The 21,283-nt window shown below is 44.8% G+C and overlaps 1 protein-coding gene across 5 annotated transcripts in view; it reads right to left on the minus strand.

Moving 5' to 3' along the window:
* Window positions 1-21,283, minus strand: part of WDR62 (WD repeat domain 62) — a 49,965-nt gene that overhangs the window by 20,360 nt on the left and 8,322 nt on the right. For 3 of the 5 annotated variants that reach the window (XM_082436831.1, XM_082436829.1, XM_082436828.1), the window contains exons 4-12: window positions 20,748-20,805; window positions 20,339-20,509; window positions 19,332-19,469; window positions 18,734-18,916; window positions 17,208-17,368; window positions 15,584-15,773; window positions 4,218-4,355; window positions 2,410-2,588; window positions 728-819 (exon numbers count right to left, since the gene is read on the minus strand). In XM_082436831.1, coding sequence (XP_082292957.1) covers window positions 728-819; window positions 2,410-2,588; window positions 4,218-4,355; window positions 15,584-15,773; window positions 17,208-17,368; window positions 18,734-18,916; window positions 19,332-19,469; window positions 20,339-20,509; window positions 20,748-20,805 — 1,310 coding nt within the window. The other 2 variants (XM_082436830.1, XM_082436832.1) reach the window with 2 other exon arrangements.

Here is a 21,283-nt window from a genome sequence, read left to right on the forward strand (position 1 = left end):
ACTATTCCAAAACAAAGGTGACAAAAGAGGCACAACAACTGAAATGTGAACCTGGACTGGAAAAACAAAGGTGCTATAAAGGACAACATTGGGACAACTGGCAAAATGTGAATAAGAACCCAAGATAGATGACAGATTTGATAAGATGCACATTTGATAAGTGCACTGTGGTCATGTAAATAGATGTCCCCATTCCTAGGAAATGCTCACAGAAGCATTTAAGGGTGAAAGCGCAGCATGCCTGCAACTTACTCTCAAGTAGTTCAGCAAATAATAATAATAATATACATGCTTTAATAATAATACACATGCTATTATTTTATTACAAGTGTATATATACACAGGTGCGCAAATAGATAGAAATGGAAAGAGGGGAAGCAGATAATTGTCACAGGTCAGACAGGATTTAAAAGAAAAAACTTGGGGAGCCTGGGTGAAGAGGCTACAGGTATTCATTATAATATTCTTGCAATTTTTCTGTAAGCATCAAACTTTTTCAAAAGAATATGTTTGACTATTGCTCCATCTTTATCTTCTCCAGCAGAGGAGGAGCTCATTCATATATTCACTCATTCAACCTTCACCTCTTTAGCCTGAGCTCTGTTCGGGGCACTGGGGACCAGGGTAAACAAGTCGAGTCTTGCCCTGTCATTCACGGTCCCACCAGACACCAACGACTCCCCCCTGTGGCTCTGCCAGGCAGGCTGCTCCCGTGCCATGGGCTCACCTGTCTCAGGCTTCGAGTACTCCAGGCACAGCACCTCAGCATCATGGGCCTCCACCTTGACCAGCTCGTCCATGAAGTGCAGCTCGTGGATCCTGGGAGATACACACTGCCTGCTGTACCCTGCCTGGCGCCCCCACCCCTCAGCTCAGGTGCTCTGCCACTACTAGAAAAGGTCAGAGCAGCCACGTAGGTGACGTGGAGAACACCCTACCCTGGCCAAGTAGTCTACAGGTGCCCAACCTGTTACTCATCTAAAAACCTGCCAAGCCTGCGAGCACCTCAGCGGGCACCCCGCCCCTTGTGGTTCCATGGGTAACACCTAGGATGGTCTTCTGGGGGAACAAAGGTTAGGGTAGGGATATATCAGAGGTGATCCCTGGGGCTGGGGCAGGGGTCAGAGGTCATACTCAAGGATAGGACCTATGAGTGGGAACATTTGATTCCAATCTCTCATTCTTTTTTTCCTTTTTTCTTTTTTCTGGTTGCACAGTGTGGCTTGCAGGATCTTAGTTCCCTGACCAGGAATTGAACCCAGGCCCTCAGCAGTGAAAGCGTGGAGTCCTAACCACTAGACCCCCAGGGAACTCCCTCTCATTCTTAAAGAGTCTCAGATCCAGACTTTCCTCACATTCTTGCCAAATGAAATCAGACAACAGGTCATCCAGGACTGAAATAAGAGTCATTCCAGCTCCTCCACTCTCTACCCACGTGACCTTAGCCTAGCCACTTGGCCTCTCTTCCCTCAGTGAACTCATCTGAAAGTGGAGTGAATAAAAGCACCTACGCCAGAGGGTCGGTGAGAGGATTAAATCAGTCAACACCCATGGTACTCAGGCCAGCGGCCAGCCTGGGGGAAGATCGCTATGCCCATGTTACCTCTCCGTACTGTTTTCACCATTCACAGCCGAGTGCTGTCAACGGAAGCAGCCCCCTGACACGTTCAGTTTGCCTCATGCAGTGATTGACATCAGAACAGTTGCCAACATTTAAAAACCATGGAATTTCACAGAAAAAATCTGCACTTTAGGCTCTTCTTGCACAATGGGAAGATACGACAACTTGGAGCCTATACTACCGGTGCTGCATGGTGGCTGCCCCTTTATGGGGCACGTGCTCTCCAGTGCCCGGTCCCTCCCATTCCGCAACAGCGCCACCACCCAGGTGGTCACAGCTGTCATTCGCCACCTTAAACCTGATCCCTGGGACAGGGCTCATATTCTCTCAGCACCTATTGGGCCTGTCACATCTTGAAAAACCTCTGCAGGGTGGTAAACAGCCCGAGCCCTCAGATGTCCCATCCTCTGGTCCCTCTCCCAGGGCCACCAGAAATGCCAAGCTCCAGCTGGCATCTTCTCTGACAGTTCAGCAGTGGTACCATGTGGCTGAGAAGGTGTCACCATGCCCGAGAGTCATGCAAGTTTGCCTGTCTACCCTGCAGGCAGAGCTCACATGGCCCAGCTGCTGAGGCCCCGGAAACTACCCTGATCTACCCTGAGCTAGCCATTCTGGAAGCCCCTTCTCAGCTTATGTTCCCAGGGGTGGCTGGCTACCAGATTGCTACTCACAGTCCCTAATTCCCAACAGGCAGCTGGAGGTGCCAAGGCCAGGGCTCCTCCCCACTGCCCTTAGTACCTGAGCCCAAGCTGGGAGATGTACACTAGACAACGCCAGGGCCCACTTGCCTCAGATTTCCACTTCGGTCGCCTGAAGCCAAGTGTTGGCCATCAGGACTGACCTGCATGACTCGTACCCCAGCTTTCATGTCCACAGGCATCCCATTCTCACTCCCCCGGTCTGGGAAGTGTGACATGTTCTGCAGGTGCTGGATGTCATTCTCCACATACACAACCTTCAGCAGGGTCTGCAAGCGGGAGAGGACTTAGGTCAGTGCTATGAGAAGCTCTGGAGCACCTCTGCAATTTTTTCTCCTGATAGTTAGTCTCCCATTCTTCATTAGTAACAGAACTCCAATTCTGACCTGGGAGCTTTACCACTCAGAATAATAACTATGTTTCCCAGACTCCTTTACATCTAGATGAAGCTGTGTCAATAAATTCTGGTCAATGAGGTGTAAAGCAAGTGAAAACTCTTCTGCTTCTTTCCCACTATCCTGCTGCCTGGAACGTGGATGGGATGACTGGAGCACCAGCAGCCATCCTGGACCATGATGACAAGGGCCACTCCTTCAAAATGGGCAGAGTGGAGAGCTGGACGGCTCTTGGGTCTCTAAGAGCTTCCTACAGCTGCCAAAACAGCCTGGACTAGTTACCTCTAGACTATTTTTACAAGTCAGAAAATCAAACTTTTACCTCGTTTTGGGTTTTTCTATTGTGTGCAACCAAATATAACATGGTTATCACAGATGCAGAAGAGAAGATGGCAGTATGGCAGGGGAACGTGGGGCGCTGGTGAGGGGAGTCGTAAAGGAACATTTGCTATACACACCCTGCATTAGGAGCCTTTTTTGTTCCAGCCACACTAACCTCTTTTGGGTTTTCCAACTCATCAAGCTCTTTCCAGACATAAGGCCTTTGTCCCTTGGTGTAGAACACTCTCCCCTCCCCTCTTTACTCCTCCCAATCCTCCATATCTCAGTTCAGTTATCTCCTCCTCCAGGAGGCCGCCCCTAACGCCACAGATAAAATCAGATGACTGATTTTAGATATATCTTACTCATACCTTATAACTTTCTTTCATGGTGCTTATTATGCTTGTGATTATATCATAATTTGTGCAGTTATTGGCTGGCTGCCTCCCCCTACTAGACTGTAGGTGTCCCGGGGGCAGGAGAAGGGTCTGTCCTAGTCACTGATGTGTCCCCAGCATGCAGCACAGCACCTAGCACTGACCTTAATAACTATCTGTAGAATCAGTGAATGCATGATTCAGGCCTCAGCTCCTCAGAGAAGCTCCCTCACTGACCTAGCAACACCAACCATTTCTTCAGTAAAGTGTTTCTCCCCAGCCTCTCATCATGGCTCTCTTTGGGATCCTGCCAGCACCTCCACCTCAGGCTTCACTGCGTGGCAGCTAGCTAGCTAGACGGGAGATGCCCCTGCCTGGTTTGGCCCATCAGGTGCTCTCCAAGGGAGTTCTAACTCAAGACTTGGGGAGCAATTTCTTCTTTGTTGAGTATGTCAGGTTGCCTGGAGTGGCTGTGTCCACACACACCTAGAGAGCAGGAGCTGAGTGGTAAAGAAAAGCAGAGAGGACCACAACCAAGACCCGACACAGCCAAAAATGAAACAAATAAATAAAAAAAAAAAAAAAAAAAAAAAGCAGAGAGGAAAGACCATGTCACCTAGAAAGAAAGAGAGGGAGAGAGAGAGAAATGAGATAGGAGACAGAGAGTGACCAGCCTTGGTTCCTGGTTCCTGTCCCTAGTGAAGCTTAACACTGAGGTTCCATAAAACTCCCTTCTACCCCCCTATCCTAGCTTCAAGTAGGCCTTTGTTCCTCCTAAAAGATGGTTCACAATGAAGCCCCTCACATTACTGAAGATGTTCTTCTGCCAGTGAGAATCAGGGCTGCTGTCCATGTTCCAGAAGCGGATGGTATTGTCTGAGGAACAAGTCAGAAAAGATCCTGATGGCAGACAAGCTCTCTGATCTTCAAACTCAGGATACACCTACAGTCCCCAGAGAACAAGGCAAAGGGCGATTCATTACAACCAATTCAATGACAGCACTATGATATACTATTGCATGGTAAAAAAAAAGTAAGTTGCAGATAAACAGCCTTAGTGTAATGCCTTGCAAGAAAAAAAAGACACAAAATGCTACCATATATTACCCATGCTCCATCTTCAGTCCAGTCCATAAAACATCCCCACAAATAAATTTCTAAGGAAAATGGGTAGCGCAAATCACTAAGCAAAAAAGGAAACAAGGTACCACGAGCAAGAAGCAGCAGAAATAACAGAGTCTAGCTTCAAATACTGGAATTATCTAACAGACTATAAAATAACTATGTTTACTATGTTTAAAGAAATAAAAGAACTTTGACAAGATTAAAAGTATGAGTAGCCAACCAGAAACTATAAAGAACAACCAAGCAGAGCTGAAAAGGAACAAAATAGAACTACTTCTAGAAATGAAAAATAAAACATATTAAAAACCAAAGATTTGACATAGTTGAAAAGAAAATTAACTGAATTGAAAGATAGAACTAAAGATGTTATTCAGAAAGCAAGTCAGAGAGACAAAGAGATAACATATAAAGAAATTTCAAAATATGGAAGCCTGGACTCTCAGATGATGATGACAGCAGCATCATAGATTTTTAATCCAAAATTCCCACGTGAAAAAGAGAAACCTGAAAGCAAAACCAAAACCCCATGGAAAATAATTATAACAAAAGTAGGTGAACAAGATATTCTCATAACTCCCCAAATACAAGCAGGTAGGAACAAATTACCTCCAGTCATAAGACCTACATGTTCTCAACATGTATATGGGAGAAAGCAGAGAGGAGCAATGAGGTATTCTAACCTCAAAGTAGCCAGCAGGTATTCACTGGAAAGCACAACTGGCCAAACTGAACAGTAGTTGAACTTGGCAGGGTGGGGATGGGGGGTTATCCACTCCAACAGTGGTTGAGTGCAGGGCTCGGCAGTAAGGTCTGAAGGGGCTTGAGAAATCAAGGGCTGGTGAGCTCTCAAAACTAACCTGCCAGGGCTCCTTTCAGGACAAAGGCCTATACTGAGGAGAAACTGCTGGGAATGGAAACAAAATTGATCAGGATAGGGACAAGAGAGACAAAGTAAAGAAGAAGTACAGATAAAAGTAAGGACATGGGGCTTCCCTGGTGGCACAGTGGTTGAGAATCTGCCTGCCAATGCAGGGGACACGGGTTCGAGCCCTGGTCTGGGAAGATCCCACATGCCGCGGAGCAACTAGGCCCGTGAGCCACAATTACTGAGCCTGCGCGTCTGGAGCCTGTGCTCTGCAACAAGAGAGGCCGCGATAATGAGAGGCCCGCGCACCGCGATGAAGAGTAGCCCCCATTTGCCGCAACTAGAGGAAGCCCTCACACAGAAATGAAGACCCAACACAGCCATAAATAAATAAATAAATAAACCCAAAGTTAAAAAAAAAAAAAAAGTAAGGACATAACATATAAATAGGAACATAACAAGGAAATATCAGAAAGCAAGCTGCCATATTTTGAAACATAAAAAGCATTAGAAAATGGAGTTCTTTCTTGGAAAGTTAGCTGCCCTGAACCACACCAACTTCTAAAAATTCAGAAAAACCAGTATCACTTAAAAATGAACAACAAAAAAGGGACCCATGCCAAGCAAGCCCCAAACAAAGTTACTCTTTAAAATAAAAGGAAAAGTGCACAAAACTGTAAATCAACTATATTTCAATTAAAAAAAAATAAAAGGAAAAGAAAAAAAGCATACCAGAAGCCACATGGCGCAGCCACAAAAAAAAAGAAAAAAAAATCTACTATAAAAACCAATACCAAGACACACTCTTGAGTAAAATAACTAGGTTTAAAAAGAAAAAATTCTTTGGGCTTCTAGGCAAAAGCAGCAAGTCACTTAAAAGAGAAAGAAAGACATCAGACATTTCAATAACCATAAGAAAATGGGCTAACATATTTAAGATAGACAAGGAAAGAAAATGTGAGCCAAGCATTTTCTATCCAGCAAAAGTGACTTTCAGGTATAAAGGGCAAAAACTGTTAGCAACATGCAAAAACTCAGGAAACATTGTCCCCATGAACTGTTCCTGACAAATCTTCTCAAGAATAAGCCATGACAACAAAAATAACTAGAAAGACGTCAACATAAGGATTAAATATATAGTTAACTGTAGAATGAAAAATAAATGAGGATCAAGTGACATCACTGAAAATGGCAGAGTAGTGAAATCCAAGAAGCCATACCTCCACCAAAGGAAACTTAAACTGGCATAAACTGTCAGAATCAACTTTTTCAGAACTCTGGAATCTAACTTACAACAACCAAGGGAGAGTTTAATGAAGAAAGAAGCTGCTGAATTTTGACATTCAAAGAAACTGCTGTCAAATCACTAGCTGACCACTAAGATAATGGAATAGAGACTTCAGTGACCACAGATGAAAAAAGAATACAATTCTTACATAGTTTAGAAAAGTCACTAAACAATTACAACCCACAACAAGCCTTGGGGAGGGGGAGAATTTGATTTCCAAAGTTACCACATTATAATAATCAAAATATCCAGTTTTCAACAAAAAACTATGAGACAGGCATGCAAGAAAAGAAGAAAGTGGACTTCCCTGGTGGCGCAGTGGTTAAGAATCCGCCTGCCAATGCAGGGGACACGGGTTCCATCCACAGGAAAAAAGAAATTAACAGGAAGCCCAGATTGGACTCATTAAACAAAGACTTTAAATCAACTCTTTTAAATATACTGAAAGAGATCAAAGAAACTATGGACAAAGAACTAAAGGAAACTGGGAGAATGATGTCTCATCAAACAGGGAATATCAATAAAGAGACAGAAATTATAAAAAGGAACCAAGTAGAAACATGGAGCTGAAAAGTATAATAACTAAAATAAAAAATTCAGGGATTTCCCTGGTGGCACAGGGGTTAAGAATCTGCCTGCCAATGCAGTTCGATCCCTGGTCCAGGAAGATCCCACATGCCACAGAGCAACTAAGCCCATGCGCCACAACTACTTAGCCTGTGCTCTAGAGCCCACGAGCCACAACTACTGAACCCACATGCCACAACTACTGAAGCCCGTGTGCTCTAGAGCCCATGTGCCGCAACTACTGAGCCCAAATGCTGCGGCTACTGAAGCCCATATGCCTAGAGCCCGTGCTCTGAAATGAGAAGCCACCGCAACGAGAATCCTGCGCACCGCAATGAAGAGTAGCCCCCAGTCGACACAACTAGAGAAAGCCCGTGCACAGCAATGAAGACCCAACACAGCCATAAATAAATAAATAAATAAACATGTGGTATGCCTATATATATGTATCCCTTTAAAATAAATAAATAAAAAATTCACTAGGGTTCAACAGCAAATTTGACAGGCAAAGAAAAGAATCACTAAACCTGAAAATAGGTCAATTGAAATTACCTAGTCTAAGGATCAGAAAGAGAAAAGTATAAAGAAAAATAAATAAAGTCCAAGGGATTTATGGAACACCATGGAGAATACCAACGTATACATTACAGGAGTACCAGAAAGAAAGGAGAACAGGGAAAGGGCATAAAAAATATTTAAAAAAATAATAGCCAAAAACTTCAAATTTGATAAAAGAATCAACACATTAAAGAAGCTTAAAAAACTCCAAGTAGGATAAACAAACTAAAAGAGATCCACATCAAGACATACCACAAAGTATTGAAAGCCAAATCCAAAAGAGAAAATCTTAAAAGCAACATGAGACAAGTGATTTATCCCATAGAAAGGATCCTCAATAAAATTAACAGTTGATCTCTCATCAGAAATCATGGAAACCAGAAGGCAGTGAGACTACACATTTAAAGTACTATAAAGAAAAAATTGTCAACCAAGAATTCTATATCAAGCAAAACCATCCTTCGAAAATGGAGAAACTGGGGACTTCCCTGGCGGTCCAGTGGTTAAGACTCTGCATTTCCAATGCAGGGAGTGTGGGTTTGATCACTGATCGGGGAACTAAGATCCCACATGTGGCGTGGTGTGGCCAAAAAAATAAATAAATAAAATAAAAATTAAAAAATGGGGAAATTGGCAGACTTCACATATAACAAAAGTTGAGGGAATTTGTGGCCAGTAGACCTGCTCTGTAAGAAATGCTAAAGAGAGTCCTTCAGGGTTAAGTGAAAGGACATGAGACAGGAACCTGAAGTCACATGAAGAAATGATGAACACTGGTAAAGGTAACTATATAAATAAATATAAAAGCCAGCATTATTGTATTTTTGGTTTGTAACTCCTCTTTTTTTCTATATGATTGAAAAGACAAAGGCATAAGACAATAATTTAAAATCAGTGTTAATGAGAATACAGTGTATAAAGACATAATTTGTGACAATAACAACATACGGGGGAGGGACAGAGGTATATAAGGAGCAGAGTGTTTGTATACTACTGAAGCTAAATTGGTATTACTTCAAACTAGTTTGTTAATAATGTAAGATGTCACTTGTAACCTCCAGTAAAAAAATAACTTTAAAATATACAGAAGAGGAAATGAGAAGGAAATCAAAATGGAACATTACAAAAAATCAATTAAACACAAAAGAAGGTAGTGATAAAAGAATTAAGAAACATTAAAGATATCATATAGAAAGCAAATAGCAAAATGGCAAGAATAAGACCTACTTTATGAACAACTGATTTACATGTAAACGGATTAAACTCTTCAATCAAAAGAAAATAAATGGCAGCACGCATTAAAAAAAAAAATCCAACTATATGTTGTCCACAAGAGATTCACTTTATATCCAAAAATACATACAGGTTGAAAGTGAAGGTATGGAAAGATTTTCCATATAAATAGTAACCAAAAGGGAGCTTTGCATGTCTATAGTAATGCCAGACAAAATAGACTTTAAGTAAAAAATTATTACAAGTGACAAAAAAGGGTCAATTATAAAGGAGATATAACAAATACAAACATACAACTAACACAGAGACCCAAAATATATGAAGAAAAAGTTGACAGAATTGAAGGAGGAAATATACAGTTCTACAATAATAGTTGGAGACTTCAATATTCCATTTTCAATAAAAGATAGATCTAGGGGACGTCCCTCGTGGTCCAAGGGTTAAGAATCCGCCTTCCAGTGCAGGGGATGTGGGTTCGATCCCTGGTCGGGGAACTAAGATCCCACATGCCATGGGGCAACTAAGCCTGCGTGCTCTAGAGCCTGTGCACCACAACTAGAGAGCCCACACACCACAACTAGAGAGCCCACGCGTCGCAACTACTGAGCCCGTGTACCACACCTAGAGAGCCCACATTCCACAACTACTGAGGCTGCGCACCACAAGAGAGAAGCCCGTGTGCCACAACAAAGAGCCCACGCGCTTCAACGAAAGATCCCACGTGCCGCAACTAGGACCCCACACAGCCAAATAATAAATAAATAAATAAATAAATAAATAAATAAAATGAATGACTGCTTCAGCTTAAAAAATATATATATAGATCTAGAGAGATAAAGAACACCCAATAACAGCAAAACACATTTTTCTCAAATAAACATGGAACATTCTCCAGAATAGACCACATATAGGCCACAAAATAAGTCTCAATAAACTTTAGAGACTTTAATCATACAATCTTCTCCAACTACAGTGGAATGAAATTACAAATGAATAACAGAGGAAATATGGAGAATTAACAAATATGTGGATATTAACAGACCTTTACATAACCAATGGGTCAAAGTAGAAATCAAAAGAGAAATTAGAAAATACTTTGAGACCAATGAAAATGAAAACACAGTATACCAAAGCTTATGGGATGCAGCAAAAGCAATGCTCAGAGGGAAATGTACAGTTGTACATGCCTACAAAAAAAGATCTCAAATCAATTAACTTCTTACCTTAAGGAACTAGAAAAAGAAGAGCAAAATAAACCAAAGCTAGCAGAAGAAAGGAAATTATAAAGATTACAAAGGACATAAACAGTCTTTTTTGCAGAAATGGAAAAGCTGATCCTAAAATTCATATAGAATTGCAAAGGATCCCCAGACAGTCAAACCAAATCACTACAAAACTATAGTAATCAAAGCAATGTGGTACTGGCATAAAGATAGACATATATCAGTAGAATAAAATTGAGAATTCAAAATTAAACCCATACATCTATGGCCAGTTGATTTTCAACAAGTGTGCCAAGATCACCTAAGGAGGAAAGAATAGTCTGCTCAACAAGTGGTGCTGGGATTATCCATTCACAAGCAAAATAATGAATTTGGACCCTTACTTCACCATATACAAAAATTAACTCGAAAGAGATCAAATACCTAAGTGGAAGAGCTAAAATAATAAAACTCTTAGAAGAAAACATAGGAGTAAATCTTCATGACTAGAATTTGGCAATGGTTTTTTAGATATGACACCAAAGACACAAGCAACAAATCAAAAAATAGAGAAATTGGACTTCATCAAAATTAAAAACCTTTGTTCATCAAAGGACACCATCAAGAAAGTGAAAAGACGACATAAAGAATGGAAGAAGGGCTTCCCTGGTGGCGCAGTGATTGAGAATCCGCCTGCCAATGCAGGGGACGTGGGTTTGAGCCCTGGTCTGGGAGGATCCCACATGCTGTGGAGTGGCTGAGCCCGTGCGCCACAACTGCTGAGCCTGCAGTCTGGAGCCTGTGAGCCACAACCGCTGAGCCCATGTGCCACAACTGCTGAAGCCTGTGCGCCTGGAGCTCGTGCTCCACAACAGGGGAGGCCATCACGATGAGAGGCCTGTGCACTGCAGCGAAGAGTGGCCCCCACTCGACGCAACTGGAGAGAGCTGGCACACAGTGATGAAGACCCAACACAGCCATAAATAAATAAATAAATAAAATTAAACAAAACTATAAAACTTCTAAAAAAAAAAAAAGAATGGAAGAAAATATTTGCAACTTATATACCTGTTAAGGGTTTAGTATCCAGGATATATAAAGAACTCTTACAACTCAAAAGCAAAAAGACAAACAGCCCAATTAAGAAATAGGCAGGGGGCGGGCTTCCCTGGTGGCGCAGTGGTTAAGAATCTGCCTGCCAATGCAGGGGACATGGGTTCGAGCCCTGGTCCAGGAAGATCCCACATGCCACGGAGCAACTAAGCCCGTGCGCCACAACTACTGAGCCTGTGCTCTAGAGCCCGTGAGTCACAACTACTGAAGCCCGTGTGCCAGAGCCCATGCTCCGCAGCAAGAGAAGCCACCGAAATGAGAAGCCCGTGCACCACAACAAAGAGCAGCCCCCGCTCGGTGCAACTAGAGAAAGCCCGCACGCACGCAGCTACGAAGACCCAACGCGGCCAAAAGTGAATAAATACATAAATAAAAATTAAAAAAAAAAAAAAAAGAAATAGGCGGGGGAGGGGATATGGGGATATATGTATACATATTGCTTATTCACTTTGTTATACAGCAGAAACTAACACAACACTGTAAAGCAACTATACTCCAATAAAGATGTTAAAAAAAACCAAAAAAAAAACAGGCAGGACTTCCCTGGTGGCGCAGTGGTTAAGAATCCACCTGCCAATGCAGGGGACATGGGTTCAATCCCTGGTCCGGGAAGATCCCACGTGCCGTGGAGCAACTAAGCCCGTGCGCCGCAACTACTTAGCCTGCCTGCTGCAACTACTGAAGCCCGTGCGCCTAGAGTCCGTGCTCCACAACAAGAGAAGCCACCGCAAAGAGAAGCCCACACATTGCAATGAAGAATAGCCCCTGCTCGCCACAGCTAGAGAAAGCCCGTGCACAGCAGCGAAGACCCAATGCAGCCAAAAATAAATTTTAAAAAATTAATTAATTAAAAAAAAAAAGAAATCGGCAAAAATCTTGAATAGACATTTCTCCAAAGAGGATATACAAATGACCAACAAGCACATGAAAAGAGGCTCAAAATTATTAATCATTAGGGAAATACAAGTCAAAACCACAATACCTTGCAAATACTAAGATAGCTATAATTTTTTAAAAACCAAACAGAAAAATAACCAGTGTTGGCAAGGATGTGGAGAAACTGGAACTTTCATACATTGCTGGTGGGAAAGTAAAATGATGCAGCTGCCATGGAAATGTCCGGCAGTGGTTCTTCAAAAACTTAAACATAGAATTACCACATGACCAGTAATTCCACTGCTGGCTATAAACCCGAAAGAAGTGAAAACAGGTGTTCAAACAAAGCTTTTATACAATAGCACTATTCACAATAGCCACAAGGTTATTTTGGCTATTATGAATAGGGAATAAACCAAAAAGAAACAACTCAAATGTCCATGAACTGATAAATGCATAACAAAATGTATTATCCATACAGTGTAATAGTATTATTCAACCTTAAAAAGGAATAAAGTACTGAAACATGCTACAACATAGATGAACCTTGAAAACATTGTTAAATGAAAGACATCAGACACGAAGTCCACATATTCTGTCATTCCATTTATATGAAACATTCAGAACAGGCAAACCCATAGCAACAGAAAGCAGATTAGCTGTTGCTATGGGCTGGGAACAGTAGGAATGGAAAGTGATTGCTTAATGGGTACAGAGTTTCCTTTTGGCGTGACGAGAAAGTTCCAGAACTAGACAGTAGTGATGGTTGTACAACACTGTGAATGTCCTAAATAACATTGAATTGTATATTTAAAACGATTTAAGTGGTAAGTTTTATGTTATGTGTATTTTACCATAATATGTATGTACACTTATACTCCCCTCAAATAAATGGGTGTCAAAAGGGAGAAAACATAGTATATAATGGCTATATGATCAGATCATACAGATACAGAAAAATTAATCTAAAAATTAGGGGAGAATGGGGAGAACATTTGCAAAAAAAAATTGTTTTAACTGTTTTCAGAATTGAATTATCATTCTTAGGCTGTTGTATTATAATGTGGGAACAAGGAAATGATTAACTGGGGATATTCTAATTCCATCATCCCCCTATGTCTTTGAGAACTAGGATTCTGGAAGGATCAATCCAACAGCTATAAGCATCCCCAGCACCCAGACTGTGACTTTGAAATACCAATTCAAAGTGAAAAAACAAAACAAAACAAAACAAAAAACAGGGCTTCTTCAAGAAATGGCTGATTCCAGGTTTGGGGCAGGAAATGCACAAGATGAGGCTAGAACACCTTGTCATCCCTTGTCATTAGCAAGGTAGCTAATCAAAGACTACTGGCATCATGTCCAAAGGACTCAGGAGCCAACCTGAAGAGGCTTCCACTGGCCAAAGATGGGACAGTCTGAGCTCCAATAATGTTAATAATTGTAATCAATTAAAATATATTCAATATATTTAAATATATGAATTTATAATGATATTAAATAAAAACAACTAGTTACCTTTAGAGGACAAGGAACCAATTCATTATCTTGAAAACTGGTAATTAAAGGGAAAAAAACCAAGCATTTATCCTGCCTTTCCTATAGGAAGTGTACCACTGGGTGACCAAATGGTAGATGAGAGGAAGTTTCTCTTCATATAAGCAGTCTAACTAATACAAAGAAATGATAGAATTAGAATATCACCATATTGCAACCCCCAATGAATAAAGGGATCTAGGCATCGAGTGTCAACAGCTGCTAACAATAATCAATCAACTGTTCATTTCTTTCATGTGGTTTCCTCGATCTCTGTTTTATTGAAAAAAAAATATGAAGGACAGAGAAAGACAGCACATTAGAGTAACAGAAAAAGAGAGAATGGGGTAGAGGCAACTCTTAAATCCATATTGGCTGAGAACTTTCCAGAACTGATAAAAAGATCTATCCACAGATATTTCTGTTGAGAATATATATATAAATAACCAGCAGATGCAAAGAAGATGAATTGAAAAAAAAAAAACACATAATAAACTGATAACAAGAGTGAGGGTGAGAGAGACAGCAAGAGTGGGGGGTGGGGAGGTGATCAAAGTAGACTTTAGCTTGATCTGTAATATTTCACCTTTTTCTAAGGAGAATATATTTATAAATAAATTTCGAAAGTTATTTAAAAAACATTCTTGTTAAGTGAGAAAAGTGCTATCAACAAAAATGTCAGATCCACGAAGGCAGATGTATGTATTCAAGCAAAGGGCTGAATAATGCCTGTTCAAAAGGATAAAGTTATTTCTCACAATCCTGAACTGGGCCACTGAAAACATAATTTCTCTAGAACAAACATTCCTAGTAATAAGAAATTTTCAGGAAAAAAAAAAAAGCAGACTACAATTCTTCCTCTACCTTAGCTTATCTACAAGTCTTATCTGCAAGAAGTATTATACTTAGAACAGCTTCAGAATGAAAAATCCCCACAGATTCATTCTCAGAAAATAAAGACTTCTTCAACACTTAAATAAAAAAGGGCTTCCCTGGTGGCACAGTGGTTAAGAATCCGCCTGCCAGTGCAGGGGACATGGGTTCTATCCCTGGTCCGGGAAGATCCCACATGCCATGGAGCAACTAAGCCCGTGTGCCACAACTACTGAGCCCGCATGCCACAACTACTGAAGCCCGCGTGCCTAGAGCCGTGCTCCGCAACAAGGGAAGCCACCGCAATGAGAAGCCCACGCACCACAACAAAGAGTAGCCCCCACTCGCCGCAACTAGAGAAAGCCCGCGCACAGCCATGGAGACCCAACACAGCCAAAAAATAAATAAATAAATAAATTTATTAAAAAAAAAAAAAAGCCATGAACTACGCAAACGCCCTCGACAGAAAGCTCCCTGAGGTACACACGCTGCTGCTGTAGGACTTTTGCACTTGCCGCACTCACAATGGCGGCGTGCCTCACCCCTGACTTCCTGCAGGTCCCCCACTCGAATGTCACATCTTCAGAGAGGCTTGCCCTGACCACTCTCCTTTCTAGAATAGCACCCTTGAACCCCTTTTCCCCTAGGCGGCTTTGTTTTTCTTCAGAGAAGTATTGTACTTGGCATGTTCCATATTGATACGTTTACAGGTTTACTCTACCACCCGGATGTGAGCTCCAGGAGATCAGGACTTGTGTCAGTTTCCTGCCCAGCTGTGTCCCCAGCACCCAGAACAGCACCTGGCACATAGTAGGGGTCCATGAGTATCTTTTGCAGGTATGGCTGAACGGGTTCCCCAAACTCTGCAGAAGCTTCCTCAGCTGAGCCCCAGCTGGGGGCTGAGCAGGGGGAGGGGGAGGGAGAGAGGGGCTCACCTCCACGTTCCAGACGTAGGAGCTGTGGAAGAGCTCCGACCACACCTTGCCTACTTTGTTGATGTCTTTGACATCCCAGATGTAGATGCTGTGGTCCTTATACACACAGGACAGCCACTGGTGGATGGGGTCGAAGATCAGCGCCACTGTATCCGGGTAGATGGCTTCTGCCTTCCTGCAGAAAAGGAAGCTGACAAGGCCACGTGAGTCATCAATGACCATCAATGTCACTGTGAGTAGTAACAGCTGCCTCTGGTGATGCCTGAGCTGCCTCCTGCCTGGCAATGCCATCCCTTATGATCTCTGTGGTGACCCATCTCTCCTACTCCAACTCCACTTCTCACTCCTCCATCTTCTTTCTTTGCTTTGCTTCTAATACAGAGACTGTAAACTGGAAGCTTCTGCCTGGCCCCTAAGAGCGTTTGAATTTTCGACTCGTGTTAATATTTCTCTCCCCTTTTCACTCAGCCCAAGCTCCATCCTCTCTCTCTGAGCATAGGATAATGGGCACAAAGATCAGGCCTTCTCTCTCTCAGCCTCACAAACACATGATCAAAATTCCCTGTGTAAGGGGGCTGGTGAGCCGTCCCCTGGCTTGGGGCCTTCCTACCAAGGCTACAGTTGACTGAGCACTTACTGTGTGCCGAGCCGAGAGCTTTAGCTGTGCTGAATTCCCACAATCTCCATGAGAGGTAGGTACTATGTTTTACAGACGAGGAAACTGAAGCACTGGTTGATACAGTGACCTGCCCGAGGCCACACAGCACATAGCGGAAGGTGGCAGAGCTGGGCACCCCGGCCACTACAACACACTACTGTCTGTGGGTTGCTCACCCACCTTCTCTTTCCTTTGCGACATCCAGTAAGCCCCTCCACGCGCTCTCTTAGAAAAGGCACACCCAGGAGGTAGTGTCCAGTAATCTACGAAGAGGCAGCCCCAGGCACCCAGAACCCTCTGGTTAGGTAGCCCCCCACCCCGACAAAACAGACTTACAACAAAGGGGAAGATAAGCCACAGCTCAGCCCCTCCACCCGCTCTCAATGTGGCAGCCAGAGGAGCTACTACTCAAGGCCTGACCAAGTAACACCAGTGCCTGAGGTCCCAGTGGCTGCCCAGTGACCTCAGAATAGGCTCCAAGCTCCTCTCAGCAGCTTCCATCAATGCTCGCACCTGTCTCCTACCACCCTCCCCCCAGCACACTGGGCTCCAGCCACACAGCCCCCAGCCGTTCCTGTGACACACCGAGCCCAGTGTGCTGTCCCCTTAAGGCCTCTGCATTTGCTGTCGGGATCCAGCTCTCCACACAGCTGGCTTGTTCTCACCAGAGAGGCCTCCCCTGGCCACCCAGTCAACAGCCCCACCCCCAGACACTCTCCTTCTTGAGTCCCTGCTTTATTTCACCAAAGCATTTACGACTATCTGAAATGATCTTGTTTATGCACTCATTTATCATCCAGCACCCTCACTAGACTGCAGACTTCACGAGATCCTGCTGCCTCCTTACAGCCTGTATCCTGCTTCCAGCCCAAGGCTGGCCAGTACGTAGATGGATCTGGAAGCATGGATGGATACCAGCAGACAGACTCTAGGTAGGCCCCTCTCCCTCCCCGTGCCAGGCAGTACCTGGGCTCCAGGCCCTGGGCCACATCCACTCCAAGGTAGTGCGGCTTGGGCAGGTTGGCGAGGTATTGCAGGCTGTGGGCTTGGAATATGCGGACTATCCCATCTGTGCAGCCGCAGAAGATGAGCTCCTGGCTGACACAGAGGCAGGAAGACAGCGAGACCTGTGGGGGCAAAGGGGACCCAAGTGGACTTAGTGTTTTGTGTGGCCCAGTTCAGGGATACGGGGCCTGACAGAACAGCCTTGGGCCTCCAGAAAAGCCTTACAGTTTTAGGGTCTAAGAAGTCCATTTTTGCAAATGTTAAGATTTTTGAAATCAGGATATAGTGCTCAGTCACTATTGAAGGAAAGGGGGCAGCAGGCAGACAGAGGCACAAATTGGGACAGAGTTATCATTGTTATAGAGGAATTCAGCTGTGTGTGGAAACTATCTCCTCAGCCGATTGTGAATTCAGATAGGTCACTTGCAGTAGCAGCATTGAACTTTAGGCTTAAATTAAATTTTAGGCTTTATTCCTTATTGCTTAAAAATACCTTCATAGAGATTATACTTTAAAGCAGCGTAGAAAAAAGTTATTATATATAGGAAGGACTGTCTCTTCTGCCAGGGCATGCAGATAGAAGGGGCAGGAACTGCCAGACCTCTGGATACAGCTTAGAGGAGTTTTTCCAAATCTAGAGGGACTAAGTTTATGGGTCATTTAAGACACCTGCTCAGGGGCTAAACATCTATCTATCCAAAGCTCCTGACTTGCTTAAAAGCTGCATGAGTTCTAGCAAGAGGATTCAAATGAGAGAAATGAATGACGTTTAACCAACTAGGAAAGACAGATAAAGCTTGGAATTCTTCCACACACCTCTTGCCATGCCATTAACCCTAAAGCTGAGCTCCAGAGGGGAGTCATAAGAGCAGGAATAGGACAAGGAGGGAAACTGTGACGCTCCTGCTAACAGCCAAACAGGCATACAATCCCAGGACAGGAAGACAGCTTGGATGCAAACCCTCAGATCCTGAAGAAAAGTGGTTCTGTAATTTATTGATATATCACCTTTTAGTTTAAAATTTTATGTATTTTATATAGTCTTTAACTATAAAAGTAATATAAAAATTATTAAGTCAATGATACCTTAGATTAAAAAAGAAAAAAAAAGCAGTCCTCCCACCAGCCAAGAGTGCCCAGTGAAGAAAAGAAACGTGAACTGGGTCAAATGGTGATGGCAAGACAATTGTAACCCTGACCCCCATTATAGGGGAACCAGGCACTGTGCTAAGTGTCTTACATATATTATCTCGCATGACTCCCCTGTCAACCCTGTGAGGTAGGCAGAAGTAGTTCCATTTTACAGATAAGAAATCTGAGACTCAGAGAGGGAAAGTCACTCTCCCAGAGTTGTACAAGCAGAACAAGAAGTCAGACCCAGAGCTGGTGTGACCAACTATCACACAGGGGCACTGCTGAGTGTCCCTGGAGACACATGTCATGGGGAGTGTTTCCCCCACTGACAGCAGAGAGGGAGGCTGGGGTACCTTTAGGTTGATCCACTTCTCCAGCACCCTCTTCTCGTTGAACTGGCAGAGGAGGCCCGAGTAGGACACACAGAAGGTACTGCCTGTCATCTGGCCCCGGCCACAAGCCACACCACAGAAGACGTTGTTGTGCAGCTCACCCAGGATGCCTGAGCGCCCCACGAGGGGCACTGTGCCCGTCACCTGGAGGCAGAGCAGGGCACAGTGAGACACTGTCCACATGGCCTAGCCCCCAGCAAGGTCACGGCGGGCCTCTCATGACCAGTGGATACGACACAGCTAAACAGGAGAACTCTCAGAAACTTCTCTGAATGGAGAAGGGAAGAACAAAGAGAACACACACTTCCAGTAAGAGCGGCTAGAGGCGGCAGGCCAGGGATGAAGTCTGGCCCCGGGGTCCAGCAGGGGAGGTTACCCGGCAGGGCCTACCAGTCAGTCAGCACCTGGAGAGCAGGCCCAGAAGCAGAAGGCAGACCCCTGAGAGGCTAGACAGCCTCTGAGACCACTGCCCCCGAATCTCAGGTAGAACCAGGAGTCCCTACTGCCCCTGACAGTTCCTCCCCTGGGCCCAGATGAGGTGGCAGGGACAGCAACTCACCTTTGCTTCAGTGGAGACTTCCAAGAACCAGAACCTCACATGCCGGTTCCCAACAGTGACAAAATAGCTGCTGTCCTCTGAGAAGGAGAGGCCGATGACCCTGCACGATACCTTGTTGGAGGCCACCACGATGTCTTTCTGGAAGAATCGGTGCAGAGAAGTTCACGCCAGCACCCACCTCATCAGCCTCTTTGAGCCTTTGCCCTCAGCCCTGCGTCTCTCCACCCCTCCCTGCTCCAAGTCTGTTTTCCTTGGGCCCTCCTTTTTGGGGAAACCTACGTGTGACACTCTTATCATTCCCAACACAGAGGAGACTGAGGCCTGGAAAGGTTTCCACGTGAGAGTAAGTTCCAGAGCTCTCCTCAAGAGTCCAAGCCCTGCAGCTCACACGTGGTGTTGAGGACAGCCACGGCTGGAAGGTAAGGACAATACGACCCACGCTGCCGGATATCGGGCTCTTACTCTGGGCCCTGCTGAGCCCTTCACAGGACAACTCGTGGAACCCCCTCAGCAGTCCTACAAGGGAGGTGCTTCTCCCCACCACCCTGTCATGCTCAGAGGGGGCTGTCACATGCTCAAGGTCACACAGCAGGTCATGAACAGAGGCAGGACTTGATACCCACTTCTCCCGACTCCAAGTCCTCCCCAAGCTGTTCCAAAGTCCAGCCTTCCAGAGCATATCAACTCATTGAATTCTCACAACTCAACAAAGCGGATACTATTATACCCATTTTACAGATGAGGAAACGGACTCACAGAGAGGTTAGGTCCCTTGCTCAAGGTCACAGCTGGTCAATATAAAAAGAATTATATGTTCCCTGGGTTGACAGCTTGTCACATGCCTTGCAACAGGTGCCTAGAACCGGGATTGGCATGTAGTAGATGCTCAATAAATATTTGCTGGTTAAACCCTTTACCAAGTTACCTCATTTAGTTCTCCCAATGCCCGAGACTCAGGGTGTTCTGGCAGCTGGCTGCCTGTCACACACCCACCAGGCAGCTCTTACCTTCCAGTCCCAGACGTTGAGTACCATGTCGTGCTGGTAGCCCATGGACACAATGTGCTTCATATTGGGGGAGAAGGCCACACAGGCCACACCGTACTTGTGGCCCAGCATCTCCGCCACCTGACTCTTCTCTTCCACGTCCCAGATGCGCACAGCGGGCCTGTGTCCGTTCTGGGGAAGATTGGGGCCATTTACTGCTGCCGGGTTCTGCACCCAGGTGGGGCTTGAGGGGCTTTCAGGGCTGAAGTTGGCATTGCCCCAGGGTGCACCCGAAAGCCACCTCCCCCATCTGTCACGGGGCTTTTCTAGCCCAGGAAGGAGCTATTCCAGGGATTCCTCAGGCCTCCTGGGAGCAGAAGGAATGGCCCCAAGGCCCCTCCCCACCCACTCAGTCATGAACACGACTCACCTCTCCCGTCACTATGTACTTTCCATCAGGGGAGAAGGCCAGGGCACTCAGAGACTTCCTGGGGGCAAGGAAAGGGGTTGATCACTGATTCCACTGAGGATGGGCAGCCGGACCCCAGCCTGGCTGTGCTCACAGCACTCGGCCCACTCCTCACTCCCAAGAGGCCGGGATAGGTGAGCGCCTTGGCTCCCCGAGAGCCAGGGCTGCGTGCTTGCCCAGCACAGCACCCAGTGCGTTCCCTGTTGCTGGAAGAAGTGGGGGCAGCGGCACAGGGAAATGGGGTTTTGTAAAAGCAAAGGCCCCTTTCTCCCCAAAACCCCAAACCCTGATGGGGTGGATGCTGTATGGAAACCCTCCTTCCCTCTCCCTCTGACAGGGTGGGCTCCCTAAGACCCCATCCACCCTGTAACCCTGAGCAATTCAGATGCAGGAAATGGTACAGATCTGGCCTAACTATGCAGGTGGTACTGATGGAGGACCCTGGCAGACATCACACTGAGACAGCCTGCAGCCTGTGCTCCACTGCTAAATGCTGA

The sequence above is a fragment of the Balaenoptera physalus genome, assembly GCF_965194825.1.
Source record: "Balaenoptera physalus genome assembly, chromosome: 19".
In the NCBI taxonomy this organism is placed as follows: Eukaryota; Metazoa; Chordata; class Mammalia; order Artiodactyla; family Balaenopteridae; genus Balaenoptera; species Balaenoptera physalus.